This window comes from Sceloporus occidentalis, unplaced genomic scaffold (assembly GCF_023333645.1).
Source record: "Sceloporus occidentalis isolate IW3139 unplaced genomic scaffold, rSceOcc1.0.p SCAF_11, whole genome shotgun sequence".
Classification (NCBI taxonomy): Eukaryota; Metazoa; Chordata; class Lepidosauria; order Squamata; family Phrynosomatidae; genus Sceloporus; species Sceloporus occidentalis.
Window position 1 is genome coordinate 8,743,034 of NW_028316991.1, and position 14,896 is coordinate 8,757,929.

The 14,896-nt window shown below is 37.3% G+C and overlaps 1 protein-coding gene across 1 annotated transcript; it reads left to right on the forward strand.

Moving 5' to 3' along the window:
- Window positions 1-552: 552 nt before the first annotated feature.
- LOC149305517 (carbonic anhydrase 2-like) lies at window positions 553-13,842 on the forward strand. Its single transcript, XM_089477548.1, has 7 exons — window positions 553-586; window positions 2,098-2,295; window positions 10,100-10,218; window positions 11,635-11,727; window positions 12,739-12,801; window positions 12,892-13,047; window positions 13,723-13,842. Exons 1-7 carry the CDS (start codon window positions 553-555, stop codon window positions 13,840-13,842), a joined length of 783 nt encoding a protein of 260 aa, XP_089333674.1.
- Window positions 13,843-14,896: the final 1,054 nt, after the last annotated feature.

Consider the following 14,896-nt stretch of genomic DNA (forward strand, 5'->3'; position numbering starts at 1 on the left):
AAAAAGCCATCCATTATATGTCAGTTTCTGAGCGATACTAACTCCCATCATGCCCAGCCACAATTCACATTTGCTGTAGTGGAGGGGAGCTGCTTACAGTGGAATGCGATACCAGGTGCTGTGCTTGTTATACTATGAATATTGTAATTAGTTGAGATCTCTTTGGGATGACCTGTCCCAGGATAGACCTGTAGTGCTCCAGTTTGTTCTAGATATAACTAACCTTGTTATGGGGAATATGTGTATTTATTTACTATGAGCGTGTGTGTGTATTTTACACACAGTAATATCCAGATGCGTTAAGACATCAGGGACAGGAGGAGTGGGAGTGGTGAGTGTGATGCTGGTGGAAAATAACCCTTTGGTGACAAAAAAGAGTTAATTCTTCTCTCCGCCCCTAAACAGGCTGATCTCTGTGAGCCAAACCCACCTGCTGGGGTCTGAGGGAGATGGAGCTGGTGGGAGCCTTTAAAACCCCACAAGAAGAAGGCTGGTGGAGGACACTCAGACCTTGGGTATTTGTCTTAGAGGAACGGCTAATAGCAGAAGGCAATGGCACCTGTCTGGGGTTACGGTCCTGACAACGGTGAGTGATGGGAACATGTGTCCTCTTGATATGATTTTATGGATGGCAGTCATGTCACACCAGGGTTAACTGGGACAAGCGATGACAGTACTGCAGTGGAGAATGTCATTAAAATAATTGCCATTGGAAGTGTTTCAATATCCAGAGGCACTTAGTTGTCTGACCATGTAGCCATCCCTACATTGATGCTGAAATAACCATCTCAATGGCATGGTGGGTAAGTAAGGCATAGCTGCCTCCAAAAATACACAAAAGCATCCTAGAGCTATTCTGACGTCAGCATACACTTCTCTAAAATTTTCCCACCCGCAAAAGAAAATGAAATATTTATCAGACAATATTTCCAAAAATATTGGAATTTATTGAGCTCGTGACCGATTCGATATTAGTCGTAGGTTTACAGTTTGGATAATGATTGCTTATAGCTGTTTCATTCTGTTTGACCTTGAGATGTAGAGACTGACAATGGTGCAGATATCTCTTCAGTATTTAAAGTAGATCATTTAACCCTAAATTATTTAGATTCAATAGGCTATGTCAGGAAATGAAGAAATACATTTCTGGGAAAATTACTTACAAGTAGATGACTTCTCATATTAAAAAGTATATGAAGGAGAATGAATTATGAATGGGTTAATATTATTAGAGATATTGTATTGCACATTCCTCTGGATAATCCAATATTAACTTCGAAATAGGTACTGATTAAACTTTGGAAATGTCTTGCAACATTGTATTTTCAGCTAGTTTTGACCTTGTAAATCCTTGACTGATTTCACCAGTTTGCCTGCAGTGGGTTTGAAAGAGGAGAAAAATGTGTCGAAAAAAATGATAATGTCACACATGATTCTTTAATCTATAACGCCAAATATCAACCTGTGTTTCGTTAACTGACTGTGTCATTTAACAACAAGCATTGTGATGATATGAAACAAAACATACAGTGTCCATTAACCAAATTGTATTAATTCTTCAGTGCCAAAAATATTAACCCTTTGGTGCTGCAGCATATAAACTTCACAGACTGAATCCATGCAAATCTGAAATGATCCTAAAAAAACTAAAAATGAAAAAAAAAATATATATTACTTTTTATTATTACTTTTTATTTATTTAATTACGCCGTGCTGATATATATGTGTGTGTTTGTGTGTTTAAACAGGCAACACGTGTTCTTTGTACATGCAACAAGTTCTTTTTAGTGTAGAAACTATGTCCCATAAATGCAGGAGACAACTCCTAATAGAAATATTTGCTTCCTAGTTGGATAATCTTAATCTAGAATATAGAGTTTGACTGTTTTTGATCAACTTTCTATTTGGTATGATGAGATACATGGGAAATTCTAAATCTTATATCTAAAGACACAACAAAGTCAAAAATGTAGAGTTTCTGAGATGAGATTAAAATGTATTCTTCGGCTCACACGCATTCCCATCTATGCTTTTAAATAAAAGCCATGAATTGGCTATTTCCTGGAAATGTAACATTTTTGTATGTCTCTCTCTTAGGGCCAAATACTTGGCACACATCCTTTCCAATTGCTCTAGGAGAGCAGCAGTCCCCTATTGATATCAATACAAGTGATGCCAAGTATGATCCCTCTCTGAAACCTCTCAGCATTAGCTACGACCCTTCGACTGCAAAGTCCATCGTGAATAACGGACATGCCTTCAATGTGGAGTTTGATGATTCTGAAGACAAATCAGGTATGCTTCTGTTAGAACAGCACAGATACCATTCTAACTGCTAAAATAGAAACCATGTGGAAGTGAGAAGCAGCTCACTTAAGCAGTAGTCTTATTTCAAGGCTGTGGCCGTCTTATCTTAAGTAAATATACTGTGTAAATACAGTGCATATTAATGTAGAGTCCGCTACTGTAATGATTTCAGCAGCTCACATCACTGAAAGCCAAACCCAGAACACAAGTTAATAGCCCCTTTCCTTCTTTCCATTGGTATTTAAAACACAAAAATGCAGTTGATGATCCTAGTGGGAGAACAAGTGCTTTGTGATTAAGGGTTGTAGATATTTGCAGTATTCTTGGTTCAGGCTTTAACCGTTTAAAAACAGTCTCATTGGGTTAAAAATGCAGTGCAGTCCCACTGATTCAGCTCCTCGGTAAGCAATATCGCCAGGAAAAAATAGATAAGACTTGCCAAACTTGGGATAATTTCACGTAGTGATGGGCTAAGCAATTTATGCCTATATAGCGTAATGGGATCCCCAATATTTATACCTTAGATAGGTGTTTTTTAATGGAATTCAATGGGAATGCGCTGAATTCTTGCATTTTTGTTTACATTACATTTAAGTCTCTGACTCTCCGGATTTAGATTATGACCTCTTGTTATATGGTTTTTCATATGTTTAAGAGATATCCTGCAATGGTATTTATTTTTTATTGATAAGAAAAATGGATATAGCCGTATTAACTAAAGAGAGAATGTAGTCTTTAGCTCAGAATTGTTTTAGAAAAAAAGTTGTAAAATTGCAGTATTGTTTCTAATGTCATTTATTTCATTTATTTTGCAACATTTTAATATACTCTATCTAAATACCTTCATCACATCTTTGCACATGGATTGCATTATATCTATGCTTCAAGCATGAGACATTTATAACTTGTTAGGTTCAAGAGGGGAACAACAGATTGGAAAATAGAGTATTTGTTGCATTTTTGGCCAGTCACAGTAGGCATGTGAAATACGTGAAAGCCTAAACATAGCTATTTGGATCCAATTAAATCTCTTAAGTATGGGATGGTTCATTAGTTTTACTTAAAGGAGTATTTTGTGAGAAATCAGCTTATCTGTCAAAGATCAGGGCGCATGCTATTCATCCTTAATTTTTCCCCATCGTATCCTAATTGGTTACAAAAGTGTTTTTAATGGCAAACTCTATTAACATCTTTATCTCAAAGTGTAGCCAAAGTGCCCAAGGCATGCCATTTATGTTTCTTTGTGGTCTCTTTCCAAGCTTTTCTTCTGATTTTAATATTGTATTCCAAGTAAAGGTTTGCCATGTTTGCTGGCTTTTTTGTGGTGTGATAAGACATACGGAAGTCAGAAAGAGATTTAGGTGACATGTCTTCCTAGGAATGAGGAATCTTGTTCCAATTATTCCATGAAAGATCACCGTAGGGATGGCCACCTTGAGACCTGAAAGATGTATATATTTAGAATACACAGCTGGAGGAAATCCATATGGGAATAATGGTCCCTAACTGTAAATTGCCCAGATGTTCCATATCGTTTATGGTGTCAATTGGCCAAATTATTATTATTTATTATTGTTATTCAAATGTTATAATAAAGGACAGGCATTTTTTATATAGCCACTGGTTTGTATGGCATTTTTTTATTACATTCTTAGAAGGTTACGTATAGAAGGTTATTCTGGTGTAAAGGTTGTAAAGAGTCTTTTTCGCTAGTTGCTATAGGAATAAGTCAAATTTGCTGTTTTTATACATACCCGTGTGCACCATGTAAAAGATGGCGTGTATGACCTTGACTGAGGCTTGTGAGTGAACACGTGCTTCAGTGTATATCGCAATCTAGAAGTTCCGCACTTAAGACAGATATGATTTTGCTGCTTAAGTGTAGGTGCTGGACTGTGAACTCGGAGGAGAACACATTCTCACAACTACCTTTGCTAAAACTTAGATTGAGTTATTAAAGAATTCCAGCTAGGTACCAAAATAATACCGCTTTACTGGACAGACATTTCGTTATTGAGGTTGTGAGAGTGTTAACCTCTCTTCACCATCGGAAGCAAAGGCTTATTCTCTCGGAAGCTTGTCCAATAAAGAAGGTATTGCCGCAAAAAAACTATATTTTAGACTTTCTTTTTGCTATTATACAACTAGACCAATACAGATATCCTAAGCATCATTATGTTAAAAGTAGTTGACCGGTTCCACAGAGTCTTTTACTGCTCTTTAAATATCAGAAGTGAGAATTACAGCAGGCCGTGTGTTATTAGGGTGCAAGTGCTGGTCTATTGACTGAACCGGCAGGACTGAACGTCTGCGAATGCCACAGTATAATGTTCAGTGTATTTGATAATTATCTCACACCTTGGTGCACTCGCTGTCTCAAGGTGATGTTGATTGCATTCGTCCCCTCAGCCTCCATGGTGTGACGTACGCAGTAAACATATGTAATCCACACACATCCGTCAAATAAAATTCTAATTCTTTGAATAAGTCTATAACTTGTCTAGAACATGTTTCCTGAAATCTGACATGATGACTCTTCAGGATGATGTCGGATGAAAGAGGATTTTGTACAATCCCTACTCATAACATGTAAAGATTTTAATGCTTTTGTAAAATGTCGTATATCTAAAAATGAAAATGCTATTTCATTCTTAAAAAGATTCCTACTCAAATAATGTGAACATCCGTATTTCAAGGGGAAAAAATTTAACTGTTTACATAAAGATGGAAACAAAGGGGTTTATTCACTAAAGAACTAAAGGTCAACTCAACTGAACAGACTCAACTGATGTGCTTTCATGCTAACAATTGCAAAATAAATTGCATTTTCATAATGTGAGGTGTTTGCAAGTGCCTGGGAATTAATATATATATATATTTCCTCTAAATAGCTATGTTTCTAGATCGTAAGCTCTTTTGAACAAGGCCCACCTTACCTAAGTTGAATTGTTATAATTGTCCTAGACCTTAAATCCTGGCATTTGTCCTAGACCTTTAGCTCTAAAAGCTTCCAGTCCCAGGCTTAGTTATGCGTAAGTTTGTTTTGAAGTACCGGCTGTACCTAAAGGTCAGGTTCCAAAGGATTGTGTTTTAACCGGTAGATGTGACATAGGCCAGTGTGTTCTTGCACCAGAGTTGAAGAACAAACCTAAACCATAGATGACCGCCCTTAAAATTAGGAATTCTGCCTGAACAGAAGACTGCAGACAGGCTACGTGTTGGAATGTTAACGGTACATGCAAAGCATGATTTATTAACATATTTATGGCTGTAAAATAGCAGTGATGTGATAGCTAGGACCTTTCAGGTGTAATAAATTAAACAGAACGAGAGACTAAAACATTCTTGGGGGATTTATTTTCATGCATTTACAGAGGACAATACTCAATCTAAAAAAGGGGTACATCAATGGAATTGATTTCAATGCATATTGAAGACAACAGGCCTAGATCCTAGATATCGAAAAACAAAGCGAAAACAGATGAGCAGCACTTGGAATATATAGGCTGCCCATTTTACATCATTACTCATTTGTTCATTTGGACAGCTTTTTGAACATGCTGATTAGATTCCGTTCTTTTACAACTGAAAGGCTGATCAAACTATTCGTTTCCTCTTTTTTTATTTTAAAAAAAACCCAGGAAGTCTGTTCCTAGAGGTTGGCGAAATGAGCAGTCGGCTATTATTTATGTCATCAGATTTATTGGAGTGAAAAAAAGGTTAAAATAAAAGAGGGCAAGATTGCGGGAATATAGAGCTATTTAAATACCACGTAGTGTTTCTCTTTCCTTAGCACTTAAAGTGTTAAAGTCTTTAGATATTCATGTATGATCTTCAGGTTTAAAACTCACCATGTGGCTATAGCGGTTGTATAGTAACTTTTATACTTTCTGTGAAAACCCACATACTGCTCTACTTTTGACTCTGGAAACTCACCCGCATTTGCATGCTTTGTAAAACTCAAGGTGGTTCATTTTTTTTTTATTTCCACCCGTTTCTTCTGTATTACCTGCAGATAGGTTTGTATTCCTGAAAATATAGATATTTCAGATATTTCAGGTTTCAGTATAAGGCTGCCAAGTCTAAAACATGGATTTTTTTACGGATCTTCTGGTATTACAATCTTTAAAAAAGGCACATTTCACAGTTCTACGCACTCAGTAAGCTCATGTTATTATAGATTAACCCCTTAATGACAAAGCCGGTACATGTACGGGCTCAAAATGCATTGTTTTCAATGGGTTTTGGGACTGCCCATTGTCCTTAAGGAGTTAACTTGGTCCAGCTTTCTGAAGTTCCCCTTTCTCTGGATCTGGGTGATAAATTATCTCTCCCCTTTTGTTGCTGGTTGTTGTCGATTTGTTTCCGGCAGCCTTCCTCGGAGCGGGGCGAGGAATTCAGAATAGAAAATTGACTATAAAACACAGGTTATGTCAGATCCTGCAACAGGTCTAAGCTTTCATAATGTTTTAATCTAAATACCCTGACTACATTTGCACCAATTGATAGTGGAAAAGTACAAGATGTGAGTAGTTTTAATAAATAAAATAAATGTACTTATGCTGAAAGCTCTGATAGTGATAGCTCTTATTTAACACAATAATACTGTTGTATTCTACCTGTCGGATCTAATTAGTTATTCCCTATCAACTCTAATTGAATGAGCTAATGGTGTCTACATAAAGCTTCAATGTTATGAGTAAAATTTCCTGCCGGTTGAAATGGAATGGAATTACCATGATGAAGCATTCTGCTAATTAAGCGTTTTCCAGCATGCCAGCTTAATGTTTTCCGTGCATTTGCCGTCATTTTCTTTATGGAAGTATTAAGAAATGATTCCCTGACGCCTCAAATTTCATTTGTATTTTAACAAGTGGTACATTAATCGTAAAAGAGTAATTATCTAATGCTGCATTCTTATGAAAGTACGGTTCCCACAAATGTGCCAGGAAAACAACAGATTACAAATGACTGGATATAATTAGTATCTAGGATGAACTGTACAACAAGAAAGATGGTAACTTTGATAAACTTTGTAAGGTAACCTAATGTTACCTTACATTTATGTTACTTTATTATTAATTATTAATAAAATAAGATACATATTTTGAGATGCTTGCCCTCCCAAGACTCATAATCAAAACGGTCAATGAAACAGTAGGTTTTTTTTATTTTATCAAAAGCTTGGATAGAGTTTATTTCTGAGAATGGAGAGATTTGTGTAATAAATGACATGGAGCTTTCTCTAAATCTTCATATCCACAGTAATGGTAAAGATGTAGATATTATGTTTGCTTGCTAACTGGGATTAGAAAAAAATACCCCATATGGAGAGGAAATGTATTAGTACCATGGCTGATTTTCATACCGGGTTTGACCCAGAGTCTCCGGGTAAAGAGTTGATTCCCAGAGTCTCCTGATAACTCTCATTTTCCCCTCACTCTCAACCATTTTAATGCTATCTGCACTAGACTAGTCCTTCTCCATATCTAGCCCACCCCTTACATAACTAACTAACTAACCCATATGTGGCAAATACCACCCTTGAGCATGGATAGCCCCTTCCTCCAGATGCCAGATAACCCACTCTTGAGCCTTCACTACCAAGTTAAAACTTGCATGAGATATAAAGCTATCCTGAATCTAAGACAAGACCAAGGTCTGATTAAGATCAGGAAATGGGCAGACTAGATGGGCCCAATGGTCCTTATCTGCTGTCAAATTTATATATTATATAATATATTATATATTTCTCTGTTTAAGTACGTAACAGAAAAATACCCTGTGAAAACGCCCCATCCACAGCCCATGATATTGAGCCATTAAGTGGCTTTTCTGTTTAAATCCATGGGCATACCAAATGGCCATACATGCGGCCATATGCATTAGAGTGCATGGTTGGTCTTGGAGTATACCTTAAAGAATTTCTGGGAAATGATTTTAATATACAAAACAGTAATTACAATACTTTTTGAAAATAGTTTCCCAGGAAGAATTCTTTCTTTTGTTCTTAGTGAGCAAAAGGGCTTATCATCCTTTATGTTTTGCATTACGTGGAACAATAAGTACCAGCTTGTTCGTGACTCCACGGCACAATCTTATTCAAACAATACGGTGTTATCTGCGATCATAGTCAGCATATTGGTGAAATGAATAGGCCAGTTGTTCCATTTTCTCTCCTTACATGTAAAATACAATGAAAAAAACGTAATGAAAAAAAAAATATTAGCTTCGTGTTAATATACGACTATACAGAAATTCAGATATGTGTTGTAAATAGAGCTAAGAACCTTGGGCAACGGTGTGTTAATCTACAAAAATACAATAGGGACGTTCTTCTTGGCAGCATTTCATCGGTGATTTCGAAGGCTTCAATTAGCCTTTGTTTCACGATTCTATAGGCCTCCATGTTTCTTCCTTGGGGGTATATTAAGCCACAGACAAGACCCATGTTATTTTTATGGTGTCCCATTGATAAGCTATTAACATTACATTGTGGCCCAACATATTAAGAAAAATCATGCACGCAGTATATATATATTGGAATAAATGTTGTTAATATAATAGTAATATATCTGAAGGCCTAAGTTCGAGGAGGAAATTGATTCTTGGACAGCTCTTATTTAGAGCTGTCCAAGAATAAATTTCCTCCCCGACTTTAGCCAGTCTTTTCCAGATCATTCTCCAGGCCTCAAGGTATAGGTATATTAACAGTTGTCAAACATATACAAGAGGGATCCTGGGACAAATTGTTATAAACTACTTAAGCTACATGTATATATTCTGTACATTTATTATAAAGAATTCATATTGGATGACTTTTTTTATGTTAAACCCCCAACCCCAACTGTTTAAAGATGTTTTACTTGGAGGAAAATTTATGGTCAAAGTGAGCCTACATGAGTTGGTAAGACAGTGATGGTCATTCCAGTAGAACATGGTCTACTCATGTAGGTCCCACAACAGGTCTTATTATCACTTGTTTTATGTAGCACCATCATGTTCTGTAGCGCTGTACAATGGGTAGACAGGACATAACAAGTAGTGCATAACATCCCAATTTGGCCAATTTTTGGCAATAGGTGAGGACGGCCCAGTTGAAAGGAGCATACAATCTAGAAGGCTTTCAGATAATTCCTGGGATATAGGTTGAAGTTGGTTAATTACATTTAATGAAAAGCATTCTAAGACTCTGGAAAGATAATGACCCTTGAGGTGGATATCTTAAACTTTCATGTTCCAGTCTTTAGTGGAGAGAAGCGGTGAAAAAATCTAAGCGCTGTTTGGAATCAATGGGCTATATCTATAAATGCACTATTTCATGGAAAACTGCCTCTTATCTGTTTTCAAGAAGCACGTGTGCAAATGAGCGAGACCCTATAATGGATGGATGGCTGCAAGCTTTTTGATAGCTCCTAGTGTCTGATGTACCATATATACTCTGATGATTACATTATAATTCATGATAATCAAAACAAAGGATAGAAATAAAATTATAGGAAACATAATATATTTCCACCTAACACTTTGAGTTCAGGAAATGCCCACAAAGGTTAAGTAGTCTTTCCTGAAACAAAAAATCTCCAGTGATGTATTTAAGGAGATTGGATTGTGCCAGATGTCACATTTCATTTACGTAATTAAGACTGACTCGCTAACCCTTGGCTGACAAGGGAAGGAAGAGATACTTAATGGGTCAATGGTCTCTTAAGTGTTTATCAAAAGTACAGAGAGATGCGCAGTTCATCTGCCATTATTAAAGACTAATCTGTTGTTTGTTCTGAGATTACAGTTCTTCGAGGAGGAGCTCTGGAAGGAACGTACAGGCTGAAGCAGTTCCACTTTCACTGGGGATCCTGCGACGGACATGGCTCGGAGCACACTGTTGATGGAACCAAATATGAAGCAGAGGTAAGGAGCCCGGTCATCGGTGTTAGTGAATACAAATGCTTAAAGTGCAGCGGTCACTTTTGTAAGAGATCTTCACACGCTGGTGATTTTGTAGCCTTGAAACTGAGACAGTATAATGGGAACCAATGTTATCCAGCAAGAATGCCATAGAAACATAGTCTTCTAGTTGGCCCACACAGATCTTATGCAGCCCTTAGTCTTGTCTTAGATTCAGGAACATTTTATGACTATCCCATGCACGTTTACATGTATGTGGGTAGTGTGTACCGTGCATCTCAAACCAACTACCACCTAAACCCCACCAATTAACGACATGGAGACATGATTTGGGTAAAACAGGCCACAGCATATTTTATTAACAATAACCACAAACACTTTGTTGGCCTAAACACCATAAACCAATAAACATAAATACACAATAAACCACACAATAAATACTAAATACAAATATACAAATATACATAACACATAATACATTCAAACATAGCCAACACAGGAACTGAATTAACCCCGTCCTTGCCGGCCGCTCACCACTGTACAATCCAGACCACAGGTACTCACCTCCCCCCTCGTCCAAACAAAAATGACAGCTAACTTCCGCTGACCCGCAACTAATGCTAACCACCAGCCGTGGGGAGGATTGAGCCTTCCATCACACCAGCATCCAAACTACATCACTTACCAAAACCAGACCGGCAAGGACACACAAACCGCCAGCTGTGACAAAAGAAAGTTAGTACATAAAATTAGGGAGGGAGGGTGGGAAGCCGGTAAGTCTGTTGGCCGTCTCTGGAAAAGTGACAGTGAGCGGGGTCACCCAGAGGGCACCCTTTATCCCCTAGTGACTCCCGCCCCTACATTTACATACCCCAATCAAAAACACACATGCCCTAAGCATGCACTCACCCACACACATACATGCTCCCTGTCCATTTAGCTACGCTGATTCCCAGGGGCCTTTCCCTCACTGTATTAGCCTTTACCACTTCTCATGGGAGGCTGTTCTATGTACCTACCAACAGGTTAGGAAAGAAAACTTCCTTACATGTAAGCCTCTGATCCTCTGCCATGATTGCTGTAATCACCAATCACAGCTACCGCATGTGCTCAGGTCACACTTCTAAAAAAGATTATACCACTGGGTTATAATATCTGCCCTGCCAATGCATGTTTTATACTTGTCCTTGACAGTGTTGGGCATCTTGTAACCCTATATTTCAGTATGTGTACTATATAAATATTTAATGTAAAATCATATAAAATGATATCACCAATTTCCATCAGACTTGTCAGGATAATTAGAAATCTTCCGTGCAACCACAGCGGAGGATTCCATGGCACTAGCACTGTCACCGTAAACAGAAGACTGATGTGCGAAGCGTCTACTCAATGCCTTCTTTCTCTTTTTTCCGGTAGCTGCACTTGGTTCACTGGAACACAAAATACTCCAGCTTTGGTGAAGCCGTGACAAAGTGCGATGGGCTGGCAGTAGTTGGCGTGTTCCTCCAGGTAAGCAAATGAGTTACACAATGCATCTTTTACTGCTTTTATTCAATTAGGCTATATTTAAACAGTGCTTCTGTAGGCAGAGGAAACGCATATATATTTAATGCAACCACTGATCCATCCAGGTACAGCAGCTTTCAGCATTTGATGTGATGGATATAACGTCTGTGTTACTATTCTTTGTTCCAATCTTAACTTCCAATTTGCTGCTGGGAAGGGCAATGTTAACAACTGTTAAATGACTCCTAAAAAAGGATATCATAAACCATAAAAACAAAAATTTGTAAACTGTTTTGGATGAAGATTGTGTTTGGTGAGCTTTCCGTTTAGTGATGGGACCAGGGATAGGGAGCAATAGGCTCTGTGTGGGTATTTGAATAAATGATAGATATGCCGATACTTGGCACTTTGCCGACACTGGGTAGGACATAGAGATTAAAACAGTGTTTGAAGACCACAAACCATTCCATGTTTTAGGATATGTATATTGTAATCAAAAAAGTTAAATGTTTATCATTAAGCAATTCACTGTTTATTGTGATTAAAACCCAACCGTAGCTTATTTTTGCCAATTCATCCAGCCCAAGCCCCACACCACATCGAGGAACTGACTAAAGTATCTAAGCTTCCCTATTGAGGGGTATATTTAGCACAATTGTTAAACAGCCTATTCAGACCACAATGCAAGGAAAGCAGCTGAAAACTTTTACCCATATTAAAAAATTGCTCAAAAGAGCATTTTTACCCTGTGAAAAACCTACCCCATGTTTCTATGATACTTTGCGTCACACGCAATATAATGATTTTTGCAGTAACTCCCATAGGAGCATTTTTTTTTATAATTTTTACCCAGCTCTAGGTCTGACATAAAGGCAAAAATTTTAGTAGCATGTCGTGTTCTCTACGTGACTTCTGGCACTGATTTTATCTACTTGACTTTACTTGTGTTTATGTGAAACATTAAATCTGCCCAGCAGTAGAACTGGTTTTACATGGTTATCCTTTATATTTCAGGTAGGGGATGCTAAACCAGCGTTGCAGAAGGTGGTGGATGCCTTAGCATTAATTCCCTATAAGGTAACATTGCACTTGCAATCAGAAGAAGTGGCTTTGATATTTTTATATCTATAGAAAATGTCTAATAAATCCGATGTTTCATTGTTTTAGGGAAAGTCGGCTCCGTTCACTGATTTTGATCCTTCAGGCCTACTTCCATCATCTCTGGACTTCTGGACCTATCAGGGGTCTCTGACCACCCCACCTTTGCTACAGTGTGTCACCTGGAACGTCCTGAAAGAGCCAATTAGTGTGAGCCAGGATCAGGTATGCTTAAAGAGGCAGTAATGCCCGGATTATTTTTATAGGCATCCTTCTCAGCTGAAGGAGTTGTGTTTACCTTAAAATTGATGTTGTTGAGTCTACAAGAGACTTCTTTTTTTCAGTACCATTGAGTTTTTCAGTAGCATAAATGTTGTCTCCAGGCCCTAGATTTCTGTGAAGTGTTTGGGCAATAGTTCTAGGAATGATGTTTGTGATGCCTCATTTAGTTATAAATATGATGAATTCAGTAGAGTAGGTGGAACAGCACCTTTTAGTCAAGAAAATATAAGACAACTTATCTGCTGAACTCTGACTCCAGCAGAAAATAAATCTACATGTTTCTGTCTATTTAAATACCCCCATTGTATGAATTTGTACCACTTTTACTGAAAGACTTAACCGTGCATCCAACACTGCTCGAGAGGTTAGCATTACATTTAAGCGTCTTGCTCTATAGTTTTAAAATACAACATTGTGTCTTCTTCTGAAATATACTTTCATACCTGTACCTTGTAGACTCCTTTCACTTGTCTTTTCTTCAGACTATGAATGGATATCCCATAGCCTTAAACGTATTCCATTGTGAACCATACAGTATAGATGCAAAATAATTATTCTCTAATCAGGGTCTACCTAATAAAAGAGAATAAGGGTTCTTTCTTTGTCTTTTTGTTTCAGATCTCAAAGCTCAGAGGCCTTTATTTCAATGACGAAAATGACGACCCATGCCATATGGTGGACAACTATCGCCCGCCCCAACCTCTGAAAGGCAGAGTGGTTAGAGCATCATTTCATTAGGACCAGAATGTAGCAACTCAGATACGTTGTAGTTGAATTTGGATGGAACACACATTTTTTTCTGCAAACTGGAAGAATTCTTCTTAGATGACGTTCTTAATAATTATCTCTTAAAGTTTTGTATTCTGATTAATGAAGTCTGAATACAGAGATTAATCAGTGGTTAGGTGGGATCTAGCTTAGAAAATATGACATTTATATATATTCTACAAATCAAATGCTGCATCAACAGGAAATAAGCCTTTACTACAATACTTTATAGATTTTAGTAAAACTATCTTTCAAAAAAACTTGAATTAAGTACATATGTTTATATGTATTAAATGTGAATTCACTTATTTTAAAATTGCATCAACTTGTATCAGTTTGAAATAATTTTAACAGACGTGTAAATATTTTAAGAGAATATATATATAAATAGAAAGTCTTAATATGGGTGCTTCTTTTGAGCAGTCTTAAGTTCATTGCATGGAAGAGATATACAAGAGATTATACATGTATTTTGGATACCTAAATAAAAATTAGCAGCTACCATGTTTAAGTTATGTCGTTATTATATGCATATGTGCGCATGTGTGTGGATGTAATACTATGTGTTGTAGAATAGTTAGCCCTAATGAACTCAGACTCTGTTAGGTTTACTGTTAAGCCTACAGAATGGTTCATTGAACTCTCAACTGCCAAGTTTATTCCAGATAGAATGAATTATCATTATTAATTATCATTAGGACTTAAACATAGAAACATATAATTTGACGGCAGATAAGAACCATTTGGTCTATAGACGACCCATCTGCTATGAAACTCAAACCTTAATTGGTGCTTGGCCTTATCTTGTATTCTGCATAGTCATATCCCGTATAGTCCTTGGAAATAGTGAATTAGAACAACCAAATTGTGGCCCAATTCCTCTGGGTGCAACGAGTACTAGAATCCTATTTTGGGAACCTTAAGCCAGAGAGTCTAACAGTGTATGACAAATGATAATTTCTAAATTGATGCAGGTTCTCAACACTGCAATTTACTGATTTGGCGGACTATGCTCACAGAATAA

Coding starts and splice junctions, on each gene's coding strand:
- LOC149305517 (XM_089477548.1), top strand. CDS start 553: ATGGCACCTGTCTGGGGTTACGGTCCTGACAACG. Junction 2,296..10,099: donor TGATTCTGAAGACAAATCAG/GTATGCTTCTGT, acceptor CTGAGATTACAG/TTCTTCGAGGAGGAGCTCTG. Junction 10,219..11,634: donor GAACCAAATATGAAGCAGAG/GTAAGGAGCCCG, acceptor TTTTTCCGGTAG/CTGCACTTGGTTCACTGGAA.